This window comes from Monodon monoceros, unplaced genomic scaffold, assembly GCF_005190385.1.
Source record: "Monodon monoceros isolate NGI ecotype Baffin Bay Population unplaced genomic scaffold, NGI_Narwhal_1 Super_Scaffold_2, whole genome shotgun sequence".
NCBI lineage: Eukaryota > Metazoa > Chordata > Mammalia > Artiodactyla > Monodontidae > Monodon > Monodon monoceros.
Window position 1 is genome coordinate 36,055,089 of NW_021703776.1, and position 24,498 is coordinate 36,079,586.

The 24,498-nt window shown below is 34.9% G+C and overlaps 1 protein-coding gene across 1 annotated transcript; it reads left to right on the plus strand.

Annotated features, from left to right (window-relative positions):
* The first annotated feature begins 9,308 nt into the window (after positions 1 to 9,308).
* On the plus strand, positions 9,309 to 21,809 carry AGR3 (anterior gradient 3, protein disulphide isomerase family member). The gene is made up of 7 exons (XM_029233891.1): positions 9,309 to 9,447; positions 13,467 to 13,530; positions 19,509 to 19,561; positions 20,097 to 20,173; positions 20,417 to 20,480; positions 20,926 to 21,009; positions 21,760 to 21,809. Exons 1-7 carry the CDS (start codon positions 9,339 to 9,341, stop codon positions 21,807 to 21,809), a joined length of 501 nt encoding a protein of 166 aa, XP_029089724.1. The 5' UTR covers positions 9,309 to 9,338.
* The last annotated feature ends 2,689 nt before the right edge of the window (positions 21,810 to 24,498 follow it).

Consider the following 24,498-nt stretch of genomic DNA (forward strand, 5'->3'; position numbering starts at 1 on the left):
GAGCAGAATAAAGAAAAAAGGATGAAAAGAATTGAGGACAGTCTCAGAGGCCTCTGCGACAACATTAAAAACACCAACATTCAAATTATAGGGGTCCGAGAACACGAAGAGGGAAAAAAAAGGGACTGAGAAAATATTTGAAGAGATTATAGTTGAAAACTTCCCTAATATGGGAAAGGAAATAGTCAACCAATTCCAGGAGGCTCACAGAGTCCCATACAGGATAAATCCAAGGAGAAACACTCCAAGACACATATTAATCAAACTATAAAAAATTAAATACAACGAAAAAATATTAAAAGCAGCAAGGGAAAAGCAAAAAGTAACATACAAGGGAATCCCCATAAGGTTAACAGCTGATCTTTCAGCAGAAACTCTGCAAGCCAGAAGGGAGTGGCAGGACATATTTAAAGTGATGAATGGGAAAAGTCTACAACCATGATTACTCTACCCAGCAGGGATCTCATTCAGATTTGATGGAGAAATTAAAACCTTTACAGACAAACAAAACCTAAGAGAATTCAGCACCACCAAACCAGCTTTACAACAAATATTAAAGTACTTCTCTAGGCAGGATACACAAGAGAAGGAAAAGACCTACAATAAAAACCCAAAACAGTTAAGAAAATGGTAATAGGAACATACATATCAGTAACTACCTTAAATGTAAATGGATTAAATGCTCCAACCAAAAGACACAGACTGGCTGAATGGACACAAAAACAAGAGCCATATATATGCTGTCTAGAAGAGACCCACTACAGACCTAGGGACACATACAGACAGAAAGTGAGGGGATGGAAAAAGATATTCCATGCAAATGGAAATCAAAAGAAAGCTGGAGTGGCAATTCTCATATCAGACAAAATGGACTTTAAAGACTATTACAAGAGACAAAGAAGGACACTACAAAATGATCAAGGGATCAATCCAAGAAGAAGATATAACAATTGTAAATATTTATGCACCCAACACAGGAGCACCTCAATACATAAGGCAAATGCTAACAGCCATTAAAGGAGAAATCGACAGTAACACAATAATAGTAGGGGACTTTAGCACCCCACTTTCACCAATGGACAGATCATCGAAAATGAAAATAAATGAAACACAAGCTTTAAATGATATGTTAAACAAGACGGACTTCATTGATATTTATAGGACATTCTATCCAAAAACAACAGAATACACTTTCTTCTCTAGTGCTCATGGAACATTCTCCAGGAGAGACCATATCTTGGGTCACAAATCAAGCCTTGGTAAATTTAAGAAAATTGGAATCATATCAAGTATCTTTCTGACCACAACACTATGAGACTAGATATCAATTACAGGAAAAAGTCTCTAAAAAATACAAACACATAGAGGCTAAACAATACACTACTAAATAACCAAGAGATCACTGAAGAAATCAAAGAGGAAATCAAAAAATACCTAGAAACAAATGACAATTAAAACACAATGACCCAAAACCTATGGATGCAGCAAAAGCAGTTTTAAGAGGGAAGTTTATAGTAGTACAATCCTACCTCAAGAAACAAGAAACATCTCAAATAAACAACCTAACCTTACACCTGAAGCAATTAGAGAAAGAAGAACAAAAAAACCCCAAAGTTAACAGAAGGAAAGAAATCATAAAGATTAGATCAGAAATAAATGAAGGAAATGATAGCAAAGATCAATAAAACCAAAAGATGGTTCTTTGAGAAAATAAACAAAATTCATAAACCATGAGCCAGACTCATCAAGAAAACAAGGGAGAAGACTCAAATCAATAGACTTAGAAATGAAAAAGGAGAAGTAACAACTGACCCTGCAGAAATACAAAGGATCATGAGAGATTACTACAAGCAACAATATGCCAATAAAATGGACAACCTGGAAGAAATGGACAAATTCTTAGAACAGCACAACCTTCCAAAACTGAACAAGGAAGAAACAGAAAATATAAACAGACCAATCACAAGCACCGAAATTGAGAGTGTCATTAAAAATCTTCCAACAAACAAAAGCCCAGGACCAGATGGCTTCACAGGTGAATTCTATCAAATATTTAGAGAAGAGCTAACACCTATGCTTCTCAAACTCTTCCACAATATAGCAGAGGGAGGAACACTCCGAAACTCATTCTATGAGGCCACCATCACACTGATACCAAAGCCAGACAAAGATGTCACAAAAAAAGAAAACTACAGGCCAATATCACTGATGAACATAGATTCAAAAATCCTCAACAAAATACCAGCAAATGGAATCCAACAGCACATTAAAAGGATCACACAACGTGATCAAGTGGGGTTTATCCCAGGAATGCAAGGTTTCTTTATGAAAATCAATCACTGTGATAAACCATATTAACACATTGAAGGAGAAAAACCATATGATCATCTCAATAGATGCAGAAAAAGCTTTTGACAAAATTCAACACCCATTTATGATAAAAAGCCTCCAGAAAGTAGGCATAGAGGAAACTTACCTCAACATAATAAAGGCCATATATGACAAGCCGACAAACAACATCGTTCTCAATGGTGCAAAACTGAAACCATTTCCACTAAGATCAGGAACAAGACAACGTTGGTCCTCTCACCACTATTATTCAACATAGTTTTGGGAGTTGTAGCCATAGCAATCAGAGAAGAAAAAGAAATAAAAGGAATCCAAATTGGAAAAGAAGTAAAACAGTCACTGTTTGCAGATGACATGATACTATACATAGAGAATCCTAAAGTTGCTACCAGAAAACTATTAGAGCTAATAAATGAATCTGGTAATGTAGCAGTATACAAAATTAATGTACAGAAATCTCCTGCATTGCTATATACTAATGACTGCAACAAAAAGAAAAAAATACCTAGGAATAAACCTAACTAAGGAAACCAAAAGCTTCATGCAGAAAACTATAAGACACTGATGAAAGAAATTAAAGATGATACACACAGATGGAGAGATGTTCTTGGATTGTAAAAATAAACACTGTGAAAATGACAATACTACACAAAGCTATCAACGATTCAAAGCAATCCCTATCACACTACCAATGGCATTTTTCACAGAACTAGAGCAAAAATATTCACAATTTGTATGGAAACACAAAAGACCCCGAATAGCCAAAGCAATCTTGAGAAAGAAAAATGGACCTGGAGGAATCAGGCTCCCTGTTTTCAGACTATACTACAAAGCTGCAGTAATCAAGACAGTATGGTACTGGCACAAAAACAGAAATATAGATAAATGGAACAGGATAGAAAGCCCAGAGATAAACCCACGCACATATGGTCACCTCAGTTTTGATAAAGGAGGCAAGAATATACAATGGAGAAAAGACAGCCTCTTCAATAAATGGTGCTGGGAAAACGGGACAGCTACATGTAAAAAGAATGAAATTAGAACACTGCCTAACACTACACACAAAAATAAATTCAAAATGGATTAAAGACCTAAACGTAAGGCCAGACACTATAAAACTCTTAGAGGAAAACATAGGCAGAACACTCTATGACATACATCACAGCAAGATCCTTTTTGACCCACCTCCTAGAGAAATGAAATAAAAATAAACAAATGGGACTTAATGAAACTTAAAAGCCTTTGCACAGCAAAGGAAACAATAAACAAGATGAAAAGACAACCCTCAAAATGGGTGAAAATATTTGCAAACGAAGCAACTGACAAAGGATTAATCTCCAAAATATACAATCAGCTCATGCAAGTCAATACCAAGAAAACAAACAACCCAATCCAAAAATGGGCAAGACTTACATAGACATTTCTCTGAAGAAGATATATAGATTGCCAACAAATATCTGAAAGGATGCGCAACATCACTAATCAATAGAGAAATGCAAATCAAAACTACAATGAGGCTGGGGGCAAGACGGGAATAAAGACACAGACCTACTAGAGCATGGACTTGAGGATATGCGGAGGGGGAAGGGTAAGCTGTGACAAAGTGAGAGAGTGGCATGGACATATATACACTACCAAAGGTAAAATAGATGGCTAGTGGGAAGCAGCCGCATAGCAGAGGGAGATCAGCTCGGTGCTTTGTGACCACCTAGAGGGGTGGGATAGGGAGGGTGGGAGGGAGGGAGACACAAGAGGGAAAAGATATGGGAACATATGTATATGTATAACTGATTCACTTTGTTATAAAGCAGAAACTAACACACCATTGTAAAGCAATTATACTCCAATAAAGATGTTGAAAAAAAAAAAAACTACAATGAGGTATCACCTCACACCGGCCAGAATGGCCATCATCAAAAAATCTACAAACAATAAATGCTGGAGAGGGTGTGGAGAAAAGGGAACCCTCTTACACTGTTGGTGGGAATGTAAATTGGTACAGCCACTATGGAGAACAGTATGGAGGTTCCTTAAAAAACTAAAAATAGAACTACTATATGACCCAGCAATCCCACTACTGGGCATATACCCTGAGAAAACCATAATTCCAAAAGAATTATGTACCACGATGTTCACTGCAACTCTATTTACAATAGCCATGACATGGAAGCAACCTAAGTGTCCATCGACAGATGAATGGATAAAGATGTGGCACATATATACAATGGAATATTACTCAGACATAAAAAGAAACGAAACTGTGGATTATGGACCTAGAGACTGTCATACAGAGTGAAGTAAGTCAGAAAGAGAAAAATACCATATGCTAACATGTATATATGGAATGTAAAAAAAAAAAATGGTCATGAATAACCTAGGGGCAGGACAGGAATAAAGATGCAGATGTGGAGAATGGACTTGAGGACACGGGGAGGGGGAAGGGGAAGCTGGGATGAAGTGAGAGAGTGGCATGGACTTATATATACTACCAAATGTAAAATAGCTAGTGGGAAGCAGTTGCATAGTACAGGGAGATCAGTTCGGTGTTTTGTGACCACCTAGAGGGGTGGGATGGAGATGCAAGAGGGAGGACATATGGGGATATATGTATATGTATAGCTGATTCACTTTGTTATAAAGCAGAAACTAACACACCATTGTAAAGCAATTATATTCCAATATAGATGGTAAAAAAAGAAAAACGAAAAAGATTTTTCTATAAACCACTACCAGTCAAGAAGAAAGTGAAAGCTGTGCCACTCTCTTTAACAGGAAAACTTAGGGATGACTGCATAGCTGTTTCTTTGCTTTGTAAGTGCTGGATATAAAATTATAATTGTTGGTCAAGTTCCTTAACCTTCAGCAGGAGGATTCTATTTCAGTAGCATGTTCCAAGGAAGGTTCCCTTTAAGAATTCTACAGAAGGAAGAAAGCACAATTAAATGAATACATGAATCAGTAGTACAGTAAAAGAATAATACAACCTGGCTACATGGGGTTTCTCTTGGGATCACAAGAAAGGTTCAATAGGAAAACTATAAATTTACTATATGAAATGAATACATTTACTATATCAATTTGCTACCCTATATACATTTATCCATCTTTATAGAACAAAATCCAACATTCCTGCTTTCAAGAGATGTAGTATAGGAACAATGGCTACCTTCTTATGGTAAATCAAACCAGCTCTATATCCAAAGTGAAAATACTAGAAGCAAAGCATACTCTCTTTAAGGTCAGAAGATAGCCACCACCTCCGTTCTTTAGCAGTACATTTATTAATATAGTGAGTAAGTAAGCAAAAAAAAGAGAAAGAGAGGGAAGAAGGGAGGAAGGAAGGGAAAAATTTGTTGAACAAGCACCTAAATTAAAGATCAGCCAACTTTTTCTATAAAAGACCTGAGAGTAAATATTTTAGACTTCACAGACCATATAGTCCTTGTCTCACTTAGAATGCAAAAAGAACCATAGACAATAATAAGGAAATGGACATGGCTGCACTGCATCCAGTAATTTCTATTTACAGACACTGACATTTTAATTTCATACAGTTTTCAGATGTCACAGAGTATGATTCTTTTTATTTTTCACCCAGACATTTTTAAATGTAAAAACCATTAGTAGCTCTTGGTCTGTACGAAACTAGGTGGGCCAGATTTGATGACCCTGCCCTAGATCACTTTAACAGTAATTAAGTCCAGGAAGTAGAACTTGGGTGTGTGTGTGTGTGTGTGTGTGTGTGTGTGTGTGTCTTTGGGGGTGGAGTGATCAGACAAAGGTGATGCTGGTGAAGGGGAAGAGAATTTTACTTTTTATTTTGACACAATTCCACACTTTAAAAATGTTTTACCATAATCATGGATTAATTATACAACTTAAAAAATCTAACTATTAGATAAATATAATCTCATATGGCCTGTTTTCCTATTTTTTGGCATGGTAAGGTAAGGGGTTTTACAGAGAGACTATAAAGAATCATCAAATTATAAAAATGTTAAATTTTAAAACAGCATTTTTATTTATTTCTCTCTTTTCCTTTTTCTCTCTCTCAGGAAAAAAAAAAAAAAAGGGTGGGGGACCTGCTCTCTTTAGCTGTTAATTATACTCCTGTAAAGAGAGTAAAGCTGAGGAATTTCTATTTGTTTTATATCTAATCTGCAAGCCTCACTGACCTTTCATCAAGAACAATGGTGCACACACAGTTCCTACATTTATACCCGTTCCTTCCCCACTCTCGCCACCATTTCTTTTTTTTTTTTTTCTGGGTGTTGAACTCCAGCCAAACATTAAATTACCTTGGGAAGCAAAAGGTAGACGAGAAAAAAGCACAAAGGTGGTATTTGGCCTCATTCTATGAGGACACTCAATCTTAATTTAGGGAAAGAAAAGGGACACTTTTTTTTTTTAGTGTGAGAGCATGAGAACTGGAAAGAAGCACGGATTTTTCAGACAAGGCTGTTTTTTAAGTTCGCAGGTGGACCGTGCTCTTGTTTCAATGCAGGTGGGGCTGTAGATCAGGTGTGTGCGCGCCTGTGTGTGTCTATAAATCCACACCCATTTTTAACCAGAAATATCCAGAATACACTTCCAGCAAGAGCACTGACGAGTTCAGGTAAGCAAGCAAAATTTCCAGATTACTTAATCAGTGGTCAAGCTCAGTTATATTTAAAGGATCAAATTATCGCTGTACAAAAGTGAGATCTTCAGTAAAGCAGAGGGCAAGTTCAATGAAATGATATTTTTCTTCTTTTAACGAACTAGATTTCCTTTGTTGGCTTCATACTTTTATTCTTTATGTGTATTAATGATATTATAATAAACTAACATTCACCAAAAGTGATCCTTTAAAAATTATGCTGCAAGTAACAATTGTTCCTCCCTGTTATTTTTTTTATTGAAGTATAGTTGATTTACAATGCTGTGTTACTTTCAGCTGTACAGCAAAGTGATGCAGTTATACATATATATACATTTTTTTTTAATATTCTTTAGGAGCCCTCTTCCCCAGGAAAGAGCACAAAGGAATGGAGTGGGAGTTTGGGGTTAGCGGATGCAAACTAGTATATATAGAATGGATAAGCAACAAGATCTTACTATATAGCACAGGGAACTATATTCAATATGCTGTGATAAACCATAATGGAAAAGAATATTAAAAAAGAACATAAAATCTCACTCCCAGTTTTCTTTTATAGCGAATTTTTACATAATATTTAAGTAAATGACTTACGTTAAATTACTTTTGAAAAGTGAAATACTGTGTCAGAAAATGCGAACTATCCGTGTTTTTAACACCTAATTGTAGATGTGTGGTTATTTGCCTGTGGAGGGCAATGTGAGCTGCTCCAGGGCCATGACCATGTCGTATTCATCTGTGTCCCCCAAGGAGCTTTACCCACGCATCTGATACTATAGGATCATAACTAACTCATGTTCTGTTTACCAGGGAAATTACTGTTCATCCGAAGATAATAATATATAAATTGATTGGCTTTGTCATAGAATATATTTACTATCTATTTTACAATTTATCAATGTCAAACAGAAAAAAATATTTTGATTTTTAAGTAGAACAATCTGACAATAATACATAGCAACTTGAAATTTGAAAAAAAATTCAGTTCCTATTCATTCTAAATTTGGCAGCTTTAAAATAAGAAGATGGTGAAGTTATCATTTCTCTCTTTTGATACAGATTCTACCTACTAATCTCTGTCTCTCTCATAAAGAACTTTTCCTAATGCTTCCTTCAGATTAACTTTTTCTTAACTCTTGACTTCTAGAGATCCCTCAGAGAATCTTAAGGCAATTAGGGGCTCTCTTCCCCAGAAAAGAGAACAAAGGCACATAAAATTTTACAGACAATTCAGGGATTTTTGAGACTCCAGGAGCTCAATCATAGACCTTCTAGAAGCTCACTGGACCCAAGTTAAGACCCTACCCTAGATGGTTGCTTCAATTTTTCCGCTGCAACTTTCACTCTGACAGAGTCTGCCCTCCCCACGTTGGACTTTGTGTTCCAGGGTCAGCTGTCTTTATCCCCTACTGAAATCCACCCTTTCTCTGTTTCAGTCATTATGGTGCAAGATGACACCCATAAGGTAAAAGATGGCATGCTGAAATGTTTCACAGTATTAATAAGTTATAGGAACTTAAACTGCTATATCCTTATCAGCACCATGGTTATTGTTTAACAGGGTTTCTCAATACAAAATAATTTAAAAGTGGGTCCCTTGCAGACTAGGAAAGAAAATAATTTAAATAGGACCAAACTAACCATTTTCAATCCAGGAGAGGGATGCACTGCTGGCTAGATAAAGATACTAAAGTGAGAGGAATGAATTTTAAATAGGGCAGGGTTGTAAATTTAAGGGCAAAAGGCTGAGTAAATGATGGAAGGATAAAAAAGATAAGCAACTGTAGAGGAACTGAAGAACAAGAACCTCCATATTCTGTTTTTCCTCAGTTCTAATTTAAGCAGTATTTGTTCATGCCTAATCTTACTGTCTTGGCAGAGTTAAAATGTCATTTTAACCTATCAGATCAAGAAGAATCAAAGGGCAAAGAATATTTATGCACGACAAACATCACCTTTCCATTGCACTTAGCAGCTGCAAGGCCTTTAATCAATATCATCTTATTTGAGTTTTAATGCAGTTCCGTGAGCACTAGAATACCATCAGAAGTAGGCTTTGGGTGCCCTGGTCCAGTGCTCTTTCAACTTCATTGTACTGCTCCCAGGATGCCAGGAATGTGGCTTTTCATCAAGTGGACATCTACTGAGTTGACTGTATTTTTACAATAATTTACAAATAAAATGTGAAAGTTCTAGGTGGTTGTACCATGTCAATTCACACAAGCAGAGCAATCTGACAGCACAGGTTTGGTCTCTTAACAAATGTCTTAATGACAGCCTGAGGTAACCTACCAGATTCTGACAATTATTTTTTACCATCCAGCTGCTTCGGAGGGATTCTTGAGAAGATATGATGTTACACTCAGCTTTGGTCGTCTGTCTCTTACTCATCACGGTTTCTTCTAACCTTGCCATGGCAATCAAAAAGGGAAAAAGACCTCCCCAGACACTCTCAAGAGGTACTGGAATCTCATTTTATTTTCTGAACTCAGTCATTTGGATTGTTTTAAAATTCATCATCTCTTGCCTGTAGTCTAGTTATAAAGCCAACTCAATTAACTGAAATTTTTTGTTGTGTATCACTTTAAAATAGGAGAAAAAAAACAACAACAGAGAGGATCAGTTAATTTTAAAGAGTGAGCCACATGAAATGAAAAACAACAATTTGTTGCATCTTCTATAGAAATAGTGGAGAACTGGTTTCATTGCCTATAACTTTGGTAACCAGAGTCCTGCAAAATGCTATTGATTGATACGTTATATTGATATCCTAAATGCAATCAGGATCCCCTCAAAATCTGTTCCAGCGCCCTGTCCTCTCTTTATTCAGGCAAGGAAATAATTTGAAATGATTTTACACTGGGGTCCCCAGAAAATTATACTTTATCTCCATCCTCCAAGAATTTTGGTTAACCAAGTGTTGGCTATGCTGATTCCAGAAAACAGCTGCAGTATTTTTAGAGGACATAATCTAGATTTGTCATTGGCTACATTGAAAACATTTCTATTTTGTACCAACTGTTTTACTTTGGCCTGAGAAACAATTATATCTTCACCTGCAAAGAAATAATTCATAAAGAAAATTCTCAGAATTGATTCCTACATTTCCAGCTACCAGAAATGGAAAGAAAATCATTTGTCTCCAAATAGCTAATTGTAAATTAGTAACACAAACCAAAAAACACTTGACTGGTACTTGGAATGGTAATGTGACTGGAGCAAACAAATGGAGATCAACTATAGCATAATTTCACATTTTAAAATACTGACTTTCTTTCCAAGTTAATTCATTCCTTAACAGATGTATTGGGTACCAGCCAATTGCCTGTCAGTGTTCAGCCAAGATAATTAATTCTACTTCAGTTTAAAATCACAGAAACTATAAGTCTAAAAAAATTGGTAAGTTTTTGCAAAATAAATAAAAGAGGGAAATATTTTCCTAAGTGTAATTTATCATGTACCTCCATATATACCTACAACAGTTATAAAACAATGAACTCAGTAGCCTTAAAGTGCCAAAGATCAAACTCACTGCCCTTAAAGACCCTCGAGGGCTGAGTTAAGCAGCATGCTGTAACTATAATTAAGGTACCAATATTCTGTGTATTCACTTCCAAATGTCCATTAAAACTGGTGAATTTTATGAAAAATATACTCAATACGTACAATAAATTTTAAACAACGCGATGAGTCTGTTATTTCAGTTAAACTGTGTCAACAGGGGGGATGACTGATAGCAGCTGGGAACTCCATTATTCAGAAATGGTTTGCATTTGGTTAAGCCTTTATCTTCTACTGGCACATAGAAAACAACTGAGAATGAGGATTTAAGGTAGGGGTGAAAGGGAAATTTGACTACAGTGTACCAAGTAGCATATGGAGCCTCTTAGAGTGCAGAGCAGCCCCAGTTAAACAGGCACAGTGTTAGGGAGAAAAGGGAGTATTAATCGGAAAAAGGTAAGAAATGGTTCAATAAAAAAGTGAACCCCAAATCTTAACTTCCTTTTAAACCAAAACTGCTCTGCGTCCAGCACCTGGTCCAGTGCCTGGCATACAGTAAGTACTCAATAAATACATACTGGAGAATGAATAAAATCTCAGAAGATAAGTAAGCATAGCCAGTAATGGATTAGGAATTAGGGATCATGATAATGAACAGAGAACAATAAGACTGTATTGTCTTACCTGCATACACCCAGTGCTAAGTGGAGCAAGGCATATGGCAGATGTTCCTTCAATATTTGTGGAACTAAGTTAAACAGGAGCAGAGAACGGTAATTCTTCCCACTGCTGACATTCTGGCATTGAATGATATTTGCAACAGAATAGGGAAATTAAGTAGGAACACAGTCTCACTGGCTGTTACCAAAATAACTTTTATCTAATGCAAAACGTGGCATAAACTTACTACGTGTGTTTGAGCAAAGTTGTAAAGAAAGTCTTTCAGGGTTATTACAGATAGGAAGTATTCCTGCTAAGGTTGGGGTACTAAGCTAACATAAGATGTCTTCCAATGTTAGGATTCTACGGTCAGGCAAAAACAAACCAACAACACTTCTGGTAAGAGTGTAAAATAACGCACTCACTTGGAAAAACTGTCAGAAAGTTAAAGTTATAGTTACCATTTGATCCAGCAATTCCACTTCTAAGGATTATACCCAAGAAGAATGAAAACATATGTTCACACTGAAGTTTGCACTCAAATGTTCATAGCAGTATTATTCATAAAATCCAAAAACTAGAAACAACCTAAATGTCCATCAGCTGATAAATGGACAAACAAAATGTGGTATATCCATAAAATGGAATAATATTTAGCCCAAGAATGAAGTCCTAATACATGCCACAACATGGATGAACCTTAAAAACATTGCATTAAGTGAAAGCATCCAGTCATAAGATACATCGCATCTTATACGATTCCACTTATATGAGATGTCTGGAATAAGATAATCTATACAGACAAAGTAGATTAGCCATTTCTTAGGGTTGTAGGAGATGAAAGAATTGCGTGGTGATAACTAAAGGGTACAGGGTTTCTTTCTGAAGTGATGAAAATCTTCCAAAATTGATTTTGGTGATGATTGCACACTATGTAAATATATTAAAAGAATGTATATACTTTCAATGGATGAACTGTATTGGCATATGAATTATATTTGAATAAAGTTGTTATTAAAAAACAAACAAACCAAAACCCAGCAGGCAGAAATCATGGGATCATATTTATCCTGCTTCATAATTCTGCTTCATAAGTCCTGGACATCTTTAAGCCATGGTATCAAAACCAGGAACTCCAGTCTGACAACATATGAAACTTATGAAAAAATCTGGGTCCAAAATAGCCTGAAACTATTTCTGTTTTCAAATTAATTCAACCTTTTTCATCCATAGACTGAGACATTTCCTGAAAATACTTTGAAATATTTCTGGATGTTTTGTGCATTCTTCTCTTCAATGGTCTTATTCTTCAATCTCTAATACACATTCCCAACTACTCACATCATTCCTTTAAAGGCTAGTGGGGGGACTTCCCTAGTGGCGCAGTGGTTAAGAATCCGCCTGCCAACGCAGGAGACACGGGTTCGATCCCTGGTCCGGGAGGATCCCACATGCTGCAGAGCAACTAAGCCCGTGAGCCACAACTACTGAGCCTGTGCGCCACAACTACTGAAGCCCGTGCGCCTGGAGCCTGTGCTCCGCAACAGGACAGGCCACCATAAGGAGAACCCTGGACACCGCAACGAAGAGTAGCCCCCACTCGCCACAACTACAGAAAACCCATGTGCAGCAACGAAGACCCGATGCAACCAAAATAAATAAATAAATAAATAAATAAAATTGATTCTTTAAAAAATAAAGCTAGTGGGTTCTCTCTCTACTCGTTGTGTTCTGTTTCCCTCTCCTCCACTCTTTTGGATGCTTCCAAAACAAGGGTTTTATTGAGTCTCTCAACCATAAAATTCCCATGCCAGAATTTTTTTCTCTGTTAAAACTCAAAGCAAAATTTGAAATTCCTTTTTTTCAATGATGTGTTATGACTTCGAAGGAGTCAACATCTCTTGACACTCAAGATTCAAGGACGCTGTTCAGTATAGCCCAAAGTATTCCCAATAGATTTACAAAGTATGCAAAGATTAACTGTTATTTCCTCCTGTACGTTCTGAAAGTGAGAGCTCTTGCATGGTCCAGAGATGTCCTTTCAATCACCATTAATCATAATAGCATCTACTGAACACTTACTGGGTTCAAGGCCATGGGCCTTAAGATTTAAAACATAGTCACAAAACCTCAGTAATATCACCTGAAAGGACACAACCTCTTTGTATCTAGTTATAATTATGTATCCTCCATACCTTATGTCAGACAACTGCTTGGTAGCTTAAATATCTGTAGATAGATACCTGCTTATCACACCCCCAACTCAGAACTCTTTGGTAGTCCTGAGTTAACACATTGATTTCTCTCTTCTGTTTAGGATGGGGAGATGACATCACTTGGATGCAGACTTATGAGGAAGGTCTCTTTCATATTCAAAAAAGGTAAAACACCTCTCAGTTAACTTTGACAGATGATACAGATACCTCCTCACAGGAGAGCCAAACACTAGCATGTTAGCTTTTCAGAGGATACAATAAGAATTTGCTCTGATATTGTATGCTGTTTGGACTAAGAGTTGCTATTAGAATTTTTTTATAAACAACAGCTCTAGACACTTCTGTATTAATTTCTTAATTATCCAAGCAAGCTTTTTTATCTGAGGAATAATTGACTTAACATTATATTAGTTTCAGATATACAACTTAATGATTGGATATTTGTATATATGCAAAATGATTACCACAATAAGTCTAGTTAACATCCACCAAGCAAACTTTGAATATAAACTGTATAAACAAAACAGCATCACTCACTGGGCATTATACAAGCTTAAACAAGAACCTGACTTATAGCAGCACTTCTCAAGGCTGTCTGATCATCAGAACAACTCAGAGAGCTTTTTTAAAAATCCATATTCAGGGTCAACTACTTACTGAGTATCCACTTCTATGCGCCAGGCACTCAGTGACCAAGAGTGATGTGATTTACTAAAGATCTACTAAATCTTTGGGGATGGAGCTGAGAAACTTGTACTTTTAAAAGCACCCCAAGAATTTATCAAATATCTAAAGAATGTTCAATTCCACTCTTTGAAGAAAAGGAAAAGATTCCAAATAAGAATTGGCTAAAACACTCTCAACACCAGACAAATATTACAAAAAAAAAAAAAAGTCTACAGAATAATCTTATTTCCAAATAGAAATGTAAAAAACAAACAACATATTAGCAAAGAGCAGACAGCAGAACACTAAAGAATATACCCTGATAAAGTGAGATTCAGTCTGGGAAAGCCAAAAGATTCAAGATTAAGACATCTATTAATTAAAATAATTTAATATTTATAAGGACACAAATCATACAAGTATCTCCTATCTCCACAAATGCTAAAAAAAAAGCATTTAATACAATGCCAAATCCATATTTGAAGTTAAAAAATTTATCCATCCCAGCAAAAAAGTCAACATCATACTTACTGAGGAAAAACAATTAAAGTATCCCACTGATGGATTCTTTAATCACCACAATTTCTAACGTTGTTCTGGAGATACTAACCAATGCAATTAGATGAGAAAAACTTACAAAGGAGAGAGTGAAAGAATCCTCATTTGCAGCTGATGACTGTGTTTGTGAAAAACTTGAGAATCAGCCCAAAGTATCAGAACTACGAAGATTCAGTTAAATTAGATGAGACTAAATTAATACCTAGAAATCGACAGCATTTATATATATATATATATATATATATATATATATATATATAAAATCAAAATAGTTAAAGGCAGTTATAAAATACCTTATATAAAATAGCAATAAAAAAGATGAAATATCCCAGGATAAACTTGACAGAAAATGTACAAAATCTGTATGAACTAAATGTACTAGTGAGGAAAGAAATTACAAACCTATGTGAAGGGATATCATGTTCTTGGAGAGGAAGATTCAATATCGTAAAAATGTCAATCCTCTCTATAGCTAAAAAATTTGTTAAGACAATCACAATATATTAGTACAAGTTTTTAAGTGATTTTAAAATTGAAATGGAAACATAGACAGACTTAAATAGTTAGGGACATTCTGAGAAGAAATCAGTGGGGACTAGCCCTTAATCAATATGAAACATTTTAATAACACAGTATGTTACCGGTAAATGAATTGAATAGAATGGAGAGAACAGAAAACTGGATACTACAGAAATTGTTTACATGATTAAGTGGCATTTTGAATCAGGAGTAGGAGAGATAGAGTATGTAAAATAATTGTTAGAATTTGATAGCCATTTGTGAAAAATAAAAAAATTTGTATCTATACCTCACATTTTACATCAAAATAAATTATAAAGATTAATTATAAGGATGAAACCATTAAGGTACTAGAAGACACTATTACAAAACTGTTATTCCTTTAAACTCTTGGGGTAGGGTACAATTAGGGTGAGGCATGAGGGATGTCTAGGATGCAAAAACAAAGCACTTCATTTTTGTGCCCTAGATGCTACCCTTGCCTCACCCTAGTCCTCCTTTAGAGTTGAGTATGGCCAAAGGAAAAAAAAAAGAAGAAAGAAAAATCCTAAAATAAATGACTAATATTTTTGATTATGCAAATTTCTGCAAATCAGAAATTTATCATAAGCAAACGAAAAAGGCAAAAAATACAAAACTAACAGAAAACTATAGCTCATATTACAAGAGTGAATTTCTCTAATATACAAAGTACTCATATAAATTAATAAGAAAAAGGTCAAGGCAATGACCGTGAAAAAATGAACATAAGATAGGAAAGATAGTACACAGAATAAAAAAATTAGTAACCTAAACATATGAGTAAGATTATTTTTTACAGCTTTATTGAGATATAATTTACATAAACATTGTGCAGATTTAAGGTGTAGAATGTGATGATTTGATGTATGTATATATTGCACAATGATGACCACAATAAGGTTAATTATCACCTCACATAGTTAACGTGTGTGTGTGTGTGTGTGTGTGTGTGTGTGTGTGTGTGTGTGTGTGTTGAGAACTTTTAAGATGTATTTTCTTATCAGCTTTCAAGTATACCATACAGTATTGTTAACTCTGGTCATCACTACATTCCCAGGACTCACTCATCTTATAACTGGAAGTGTGTACCCTTTGAGCACCTTTACCCATTTTCCCCACCTCCCAATCCCCCACCCCGGGAAACCACCAATCTACTCTCTGTTTCTATGAGTTTGGTTTTTACTTTTTTTTAAATTCCAGGTTCTACATATAAGTGAGATCATATAGTATTTGTCTCTGACTTATTTTACTTAACATAATATGCTCAAGGTTCATTCACGTTGTCACAAATGTACTGAGAGTCACTTAGGTTGCTTCCATGTCCTGGCTATTGTAAATAATGCTGCAATGAACATGGGGATGCAGATATCCCTTTGAGATAGTGAAATAGTGATTTCATTTTCTTTGGGTATATACCCAGAAGTAGAATTGCTGGATCATATGGTGACTATTTTTTATAAGAAAGTAAAACCACATTAACTTCCCTCTTTCACCTACTGGATAAAAGAATTAAAAGCTCAATAACCAGTTTTAGTGAGAGTAAATACTTAGTTCTCACATTATCAGAGAGAACATAAATTGGTACAGCTTCTAAGGAAAGTATATACAGTGCATCAAAATTATAAATGCACATACTCTGACGCAGAAACTCCACTTCTGGAAATTTATTTACAAATATACCCACCCATGCGCAAAATTATATGTAAGTAACATCATGTTCGCCAAAGCATCTTTTTAAATGTCTGAAAACAATCTAAACATAAAAGATTGAAAAGAATTTAAATATCTATTTTGAGGAGACTAATAAAGTAAAGATGATCCATATAATGGAATATTATACAAAAGCACAAGGGAATAACATCCAAGATATATGATTATGCTAAAAAAGCCAAATGCAGATACATGTGTATAGCGTGCTAGTATTTGTATTTTTAAAAAAGAAAGAATATATATACATATGGACATGCATATGAACATGCACAATTCATAATCATATACATTTACATAAGTATATACACAAGCATATGCATATGCACATGTGTATTTTGTTATATGACCTGAAAAACTCTGGAAGCAAACTTAGAAAATGGTAACACTGCTTACTTCTTGAAGGCAGGATGGGAGAAAGAATTTTTACTTTTTTAACTTTTGAATTTTAAACCATCTGAATTTATAACTTATTTTCAATGAAAAACATGTAGAATTTTAAAAGATAATTCACCAAATGATGCTGATAAGCAGCTAGGCTTGGAAGGCTCTGGTTATAGAGCATCTCAGAAGTACAGCTCCCCAAAATTTTTACTCTTTCTCTCACTCGAGTTTCTCATAATCTGATGTGCTAGTTCATAAGATTTTTTTTTCCCAATTTAAAATGCTTTATTTTTTTAATTCTTTTTAAAATTCTTTTCCTATTTAGGTTATTACAGAATATTGAGCCAAGTTCCCTGTGCTATACAGCAGGTCCTTGTTGGTTATCTATAGTAGTGTGTACATGTCAATCCCAAAGTCCCAGTCTATCTCTCCCCCTACCCTTCGCCCCTGGTAACCGTAAGACTAGGGACCACCTGTTTTATTGATAATTTGGTCTGTGAGCTAAGGATGATTTTTACATTAAAAGAATGTTTTTAATCAAAAGAAGAATAATATCTTGTGAAACATGGAAGTTACTTGAAATTCAAATTCCAGTGTTATAAATTAAGTTTTACTATAACACGGCCACTCTCACCTTGTTGCATATTGTCCATGGGTGCTTTCGTGCAATAACAGCAGAGGTGAGCGGTTGTGAACAAGACCACATGGGCTGCAAAACCTCAAATACTTACCATCTGCCTCTTTGCTTTAAAAGTTTCTGAGCCCTTTTTCAGGTGTTCCTAATTCAGTGTCTGCCAGAAACAGAAGCTTTTCCTAAAACGGATTACTGTCTTGGTTTGACTGTCTGAACAACCCATTCAAAGCTGAACTATTAAGACTGAGTATTCTGTGGTCTTGATACATTTTTCCTTGGACTCCAGTTGGCCAGAAATCTGATGGAGAAATTAGTTTTCCAAGAGTTACATCAATGTCTTTCCTTACACAGAGCTATCCTTATTTCCAGCTGCTGTGCTGGGAAGAAAGGGTAGCAGTTCAGGAAATCAGAATGACTCACGCCCCTGAATTGTTCTGCATCACAGGACACCTCTATCTACCTAAGTGCAATCAGAGAAAAAGTTATCTAGTAAAAGAATTACTACTTGGTGCTTAGGAGGTCTAAGTTCTGTATGAGTCTCTAAAGAAATGTCAATGAATATTCTTAGGCTCAGTTTTCTACTAATTAAAAAGAGGTAATAATATTTCATTCATTGGATATCTAATCTGCTCTTTCACCAGTAAATGTGAAGTTGTTGGCAAATGTTAGCTTTCTATGTTATAAATTTTAAGAGATAAGTTGTAGGATTTATTCTTACCTAAAATTAACTTATATTCTAAGTTTGAGGATTAAATGAAATTATTTACACTTCAAAGTGTGTTATTTAACACTTTTGAGACTAAAGTTTGAAAAAACAGGATTATTCAGTAACAAGTATTTCATATGATTACGTCTGTTGTTTTTAAAAAGATTTATGCTTGATACATATACACTCGTCTATCTCTTTTTGTACCTAGCATCCTTGCAAAGTTAAAGAAACATTTTTAAAAACATCTTATATACCCGAATCATAATTATTTTGTCCTTCACTGTAGTTAACATTCTAATTTTTCTCGTATTCTAAACAGCAGGGTAGTCAATGAGCTACCACCAAAACTTTTCTTCAGAGAGTTAAAATCAAAATGACACTGAAAAATATATAGGAAGGGAACTCTCCCTGAGACTGTTGGTAATTGTAAGTTGTGACAAGAATAAAAGGTTGTGAAAATGGTCAAATATTAATAGACTTTTTGAAAAACAAACAAAAAACCTAAGTAAAAACTTCGACAATTCCAAAATTTTATACCAGATGTTCATTGGAAATGAATACTACCTTGCTCATAATATCTTTTCATCTATGGAGACAGAATTGACTTTTATTTTTCTAACTGTACTACAGTATACATAAGAACGACCTGGTAAGCTTGTTAAGCTAAGGATTCCTGGACCTCACCCCCACAGATGCTGACCGAGTGGGCCCAAGAGGGAGCCTGAGAATTTACATTTCTAATGAGCTACATTTCTGGTGACGCTGATGCTTCAGTGCTGAGGCCATGTTATGACTAAGAGGACTACAGACTACAGCGCTGTGATTTGTCAGGCTGAGATGTTTACTTTATGTCTCATAGAAAGTATGAGAATCTTAAATCTAATTTCACTGTACATTTTAACTCAAATTAATCACTTGGCTCAATTCTACACTCTCTCTGTTTAGTAACAAGCCACTGATGGTTATTCATCACTTGGAGGACTGTCAATACTGCCAAGGTAATTTTTGCTCCTGAGATCTTATTGTATCTCCAATATGAAGTAGGAAAGTGACCTGGTTACAAATTGTTAAGAAGGCACTCAGGAAACTCTATTCCAAAAAAAAAAAGGACAACTGCTAGAGTACCACCATTTTACTAAGGTGCTTAAAGACTACAATGATTGTTAGTAATTTATTGAATATATTCATATTACATGTCCTTTAGAATTTTATATCCATCTTCCTCCCCTGTCCCCCCCCCCAAAACGTAGGAAAAATGGCTGAAAGAAGATGCTGTTTTAACCAATGAGTCAATGAATTACATGACATTGTAAAACTGGTGATTTCATCAATGTGATTCTCTCTTGATGTCTTCTTGGATAGACTCTGTCCCTCATTGATTTCCAGTTAGAGACGAAGTGGCAATGGGCCAATGAACTATTTACATCCAAGTTACAGACGCAAACAAATGCAAAATACTAGCTTAATTTTGCTACATTATATTGAAGGCGTCTTGATCCTTGAAACTAATTGACATTATGTTTTCTCCCACAGCACTAAAAAAAGTGTTTGCCCAAAATAAAGAAATACAAGAAATGGCTCAGAATAATTTCATCATGCTGAATCTCATGGTACCTGACCTCTACAATGTTTTCTTAATATCTCAATTCAGTGGAAAAGCTGAATCTCTTTTTTTGTCTTTTTTTGAAGACAAAAAGAGCTATAAAGTATTAGTGGATATAGAATGTTATATAGAATTGTAGGAGGCCAAAATATATAACTTACTGAAAGGCTTGTTTACATAAAATATTTTTAAATCAACTGTTAAAAACAATCCAATCCAATAACATTCTTTTTTTTCATCTTTCTCCTAGCATGAAACCACTGATAAGAATTTATCACCTGATGGACAATACGTGCCTAGAATCATGTTTGTGGGTAATTGTACAATCTCTTTCCATCAGATTTAGAAAATCAGTAGCCTTCTTGCTTTTATTTACTTTTAAATGCTAGTTCAAGTACTATTCCTTTTAAAGGGAAGTCATTAGTAACCCAGTCAATAACAGTTCTTGTTAGGTCAACAATCAAACTCATTATATCTATAACTTGTAACTTATAAATATTAAATTTTAATGTTTTAAATTAACTGATGCTATGAAATCAATATCCCAATGTAGTTTCAGTATTGTTCTCTAAACTATTATATGTTGACAGAGACCTGTGACACACCAAAATGAGAATTCAGATTAACTCACAATGAATTCACATGTATGAAAACTGATTTTGCTTATAAATTTGCTTAACGTTTGTTTTAGATTAAGAGGCAAGAATGATTTTCAGAATATTTTAAATAATATGTAAGGTACTTATTTTTTCTTGGCAGATCCTTCTTTAACAGTCAGAGCTGATATAACTGGAAGATACTCAAACAGATTATATACATATGAACCTCAGGATTTACCGCTATGTAAGTATTCACAAATTATCTTGAACAGTGATACTAGCAACACTTAACTGTTAGAAGGGTCAATGATACCCTACATGGGTGCTTCCCCACAAACAGTGCTACCCACACATCACAGTCCCTGGGGCTGGTAGTGGAGATAGTGGTTAATATGCAAACTCTTAGCTCCCATCAAAATCAGAATTTCTGGGGCACCTCAGAATCTCTTCAACAGGGATCTCTAATAGTTCTTATGATCACTAAATGTTAACACCACCAAAAGGAATAGAGTACACGTGAAAATTAAATCTTAAGAAAGCCAGTCCATTCTTCTGGTATGAAAGATTATATGTGATTTCCTCAAAGTGATCATAATTAAATCTTTTCTCTTCCTTTAATGCCTATAAGCAAGGAAATACAGTCTGACTTGGGACTTTCATTTCTGCAACATTCACTATCAACTATGTTTAATAAGAGAGCTATGCCTGTCATATCCAGCAATACTGCTACAAAATAATCAGTTAACAAAATAGACACTCCCTCAAAATCCCTTTGATAAAATTTTTTAACATTAAGTTAATTAACCAGCTCTGAATGGTCTAATCCTTAAATTTACATGTACACTTTCAGCATAATATTCTTTAAGGTTGCAGATGAATCCCCAAATCTTTATAGCTGTTAATTTTAATGGGCCAATTTTAGATTCAGGGGTTAATTTAAAAATTTGGTACTCTCATTTACTAATAGAATAATGTATATTTACTTCTATTACAGTGATAGAAAACATGAAGAAAGCATTAAAACTTATTCAATCCGAGTTATAATGTATTACCTCTAAGAGGTCAAATGTCACGAAGAAAAACTTCTGGCTAATTGACTAATACTAATGGGCAGGTAAATGAATTTTGTAACATTATCATTTAGACTTTTAATGTGTTTGAATATTCTTAGGAAGGTAAAATGATATTTCAATAAATATCAAAACCAGAGCATGACAATACTGTGGCTTGATTTCTGCCTGCATCAGTAGCAAAGAAAGCTTGCTGATAGTCATAGTGGAGACAGAAAGACCTAAATAAGAGGTGTCTACACTGCTTGTTTCTACTTCCTCATCTATCATCCATTCCACCAAGTAAGCTAATCTTAATTCTGATCCCTCTATTATATCGAACCTGCAAGTTTAGGTTATAAATGATCTGCATGTTGCCAAAGCAAAGGGATGCACCTCTAGCCACTTATTATTTAACTTTTAGCAGCATAACTTTTAGAGTTAACCATTTCTTTTTTTTTTTACTTTAAAACAGACACTGAAAACGTAATTACAATAAATTTAAAATATATTTTAAAACTTTAAATATGTTTTGCTTAATTACTGGGTGGATATTTAACACTTTTAATCATTTTAAGAAGAATGTAACTGCTTCCAGAATATTAAAGAATACCTCCAGTTAACTAGCAGAAGAGGAATCTATCCATTCTGAAATTATTAAACATTCAACCACCAACTCAATTCTTCAGAGGAAGCTTTTGTAGGATCACATCCATGTCTTCTATTCCTTTAAATAACACACACACAAAAATCCTAATTTTTTATGAACAAAATTTCCCTAATCATTTGGAGTAATTCTAATTACTAATGGAAACCCCATAATCAGCTGGGAATAATTCTCAGAAACGAGAGAATATTTCAGAGGGGAAAGTTTTTCCTAATCCATAGGATTTGATTACATTTAAATAACTTGAAGTTTTGAAATATAAAGGTACACTTTTATATGAGACAGATATACAACATCTATGATACTGATGTCTGATTAATTCCAATGTTTCATGAGTCAGAGAAAGAAAGGTTTCTTCCAAGTTTTATCTGATCATTATTCAGTTCATTTTAAGCAGACTTTTTGCAACTGATCTATTTGGATATAAACAGGTTACAAGACCATCAACACTAGATATCCATGTATTCCCACTGCAAAAGAATATTAAATATCCTATTTTTTTTATTTTAGATCAAAGTTTGGAGTTAATTTTTTCTTTTTTTCGGTACACGGGCCTCTCACTGTTGTGGCCTCTCCCGTTGCGGAGCACAGGCTCCGGACGCACAGGCTCAGGAGCCATGGCTCACAGGCCCAGCCACCCCACAGCATGTGGGATCCTCCAGGACCGGGACACAAACCTGTGTCTCCTGCATCGGCAGGCGGACTGTCAACCACTGCGCCACCAGGGAAGCCCTGGAGTTAATTTTTTAATGCATTCTAAGAGACCAAAGTGTACTGGCATACTCTAATAATATAATGTATGAAGACTAATATAACTGATTTCATTGTTGCATAAACAGTGCAGAAGCAGAAAATGTCCATGGTCATTGCAGTGAACTAAGAAGGAACCAGTTGACAATTAGGTTGCTGATTTAAGAACTAATAAAATAGAATATTCACTTGTTTTTATTCAATTAGTGTAAAAATGTTACTAAATGATAAATTGATTATTCTTTACCATGAAAATATATGTGCCTTTATATTTTTATCATATGTATTTAAATTACATATAATTCAATTATGCGTATAATTATACATACACTAACATTTACTGTACATCTAGTTTATATATATATAATTTGAAAATAAGTTATGTTAATCAGTGTAGTCTTGTAACTAATTTAGTTTCCTTCTCTACTCTACTTTAACAATTAAATTCTATATCTTAGTTGATATTTCTATCTAATTTCTTCACTTTATAAAATTAGTGGCTTAGATTCCATCACTTCTGTGGTTACCCTTAGCTTTGAAATGCAGGACTAGGCATAGAACCCATATGTGTATATATAACTTTACTTCTATTACTTTTAGCCTTGTAACCTCCAAAAAAGTATTTATTCTTTCTCTAACGCATCCAATATTAAGAATTAAATTACTTACACCAGCTACCTGAAACAGTATGCACAATTCTGTGCGTATAGGCGTTTTCACAGAGGAGTTTGGGGAACTTTCAATTGCATTTCAAAGGGATAAAACAGTTTAAAAAGTTACATATTCAATGCAGAAAGCTATAAGACACTGATGAAAGAAATTAAAGATGATACAAACAGATGGAGAGATATACCATGTTCTTGGATTGGAAGAATCAACATCAATGAAAACGACTATACTACCCAAAGCAATCTACAGATTCAATGAAACCCCTATCAAACTACCAGTAGCATTTTTCACAGAACTAGCACAAAAAATTTCACAATTTGTATGGAAACACAAAAGACCCCGAATAGCCAAAGCAATCTTGAGAAAGAAAAATGGACCTGGAGGAATCAGACTACCTGACTTCAGACTATACTAAAAAGCTACAGTAATCAAGACAATATGGTACTGGCAGAAATACAGATCAATGGAACAGGATAGAAAGCCCAGAGATAAACCCACACACCTATGGTATACGGGAGGCAAGAATATACAATGGAGAAAAGACAGCCTTTTCAATAAATGGTCCTGAGAAAACTGGACAGCTACATGTAAAAGAATG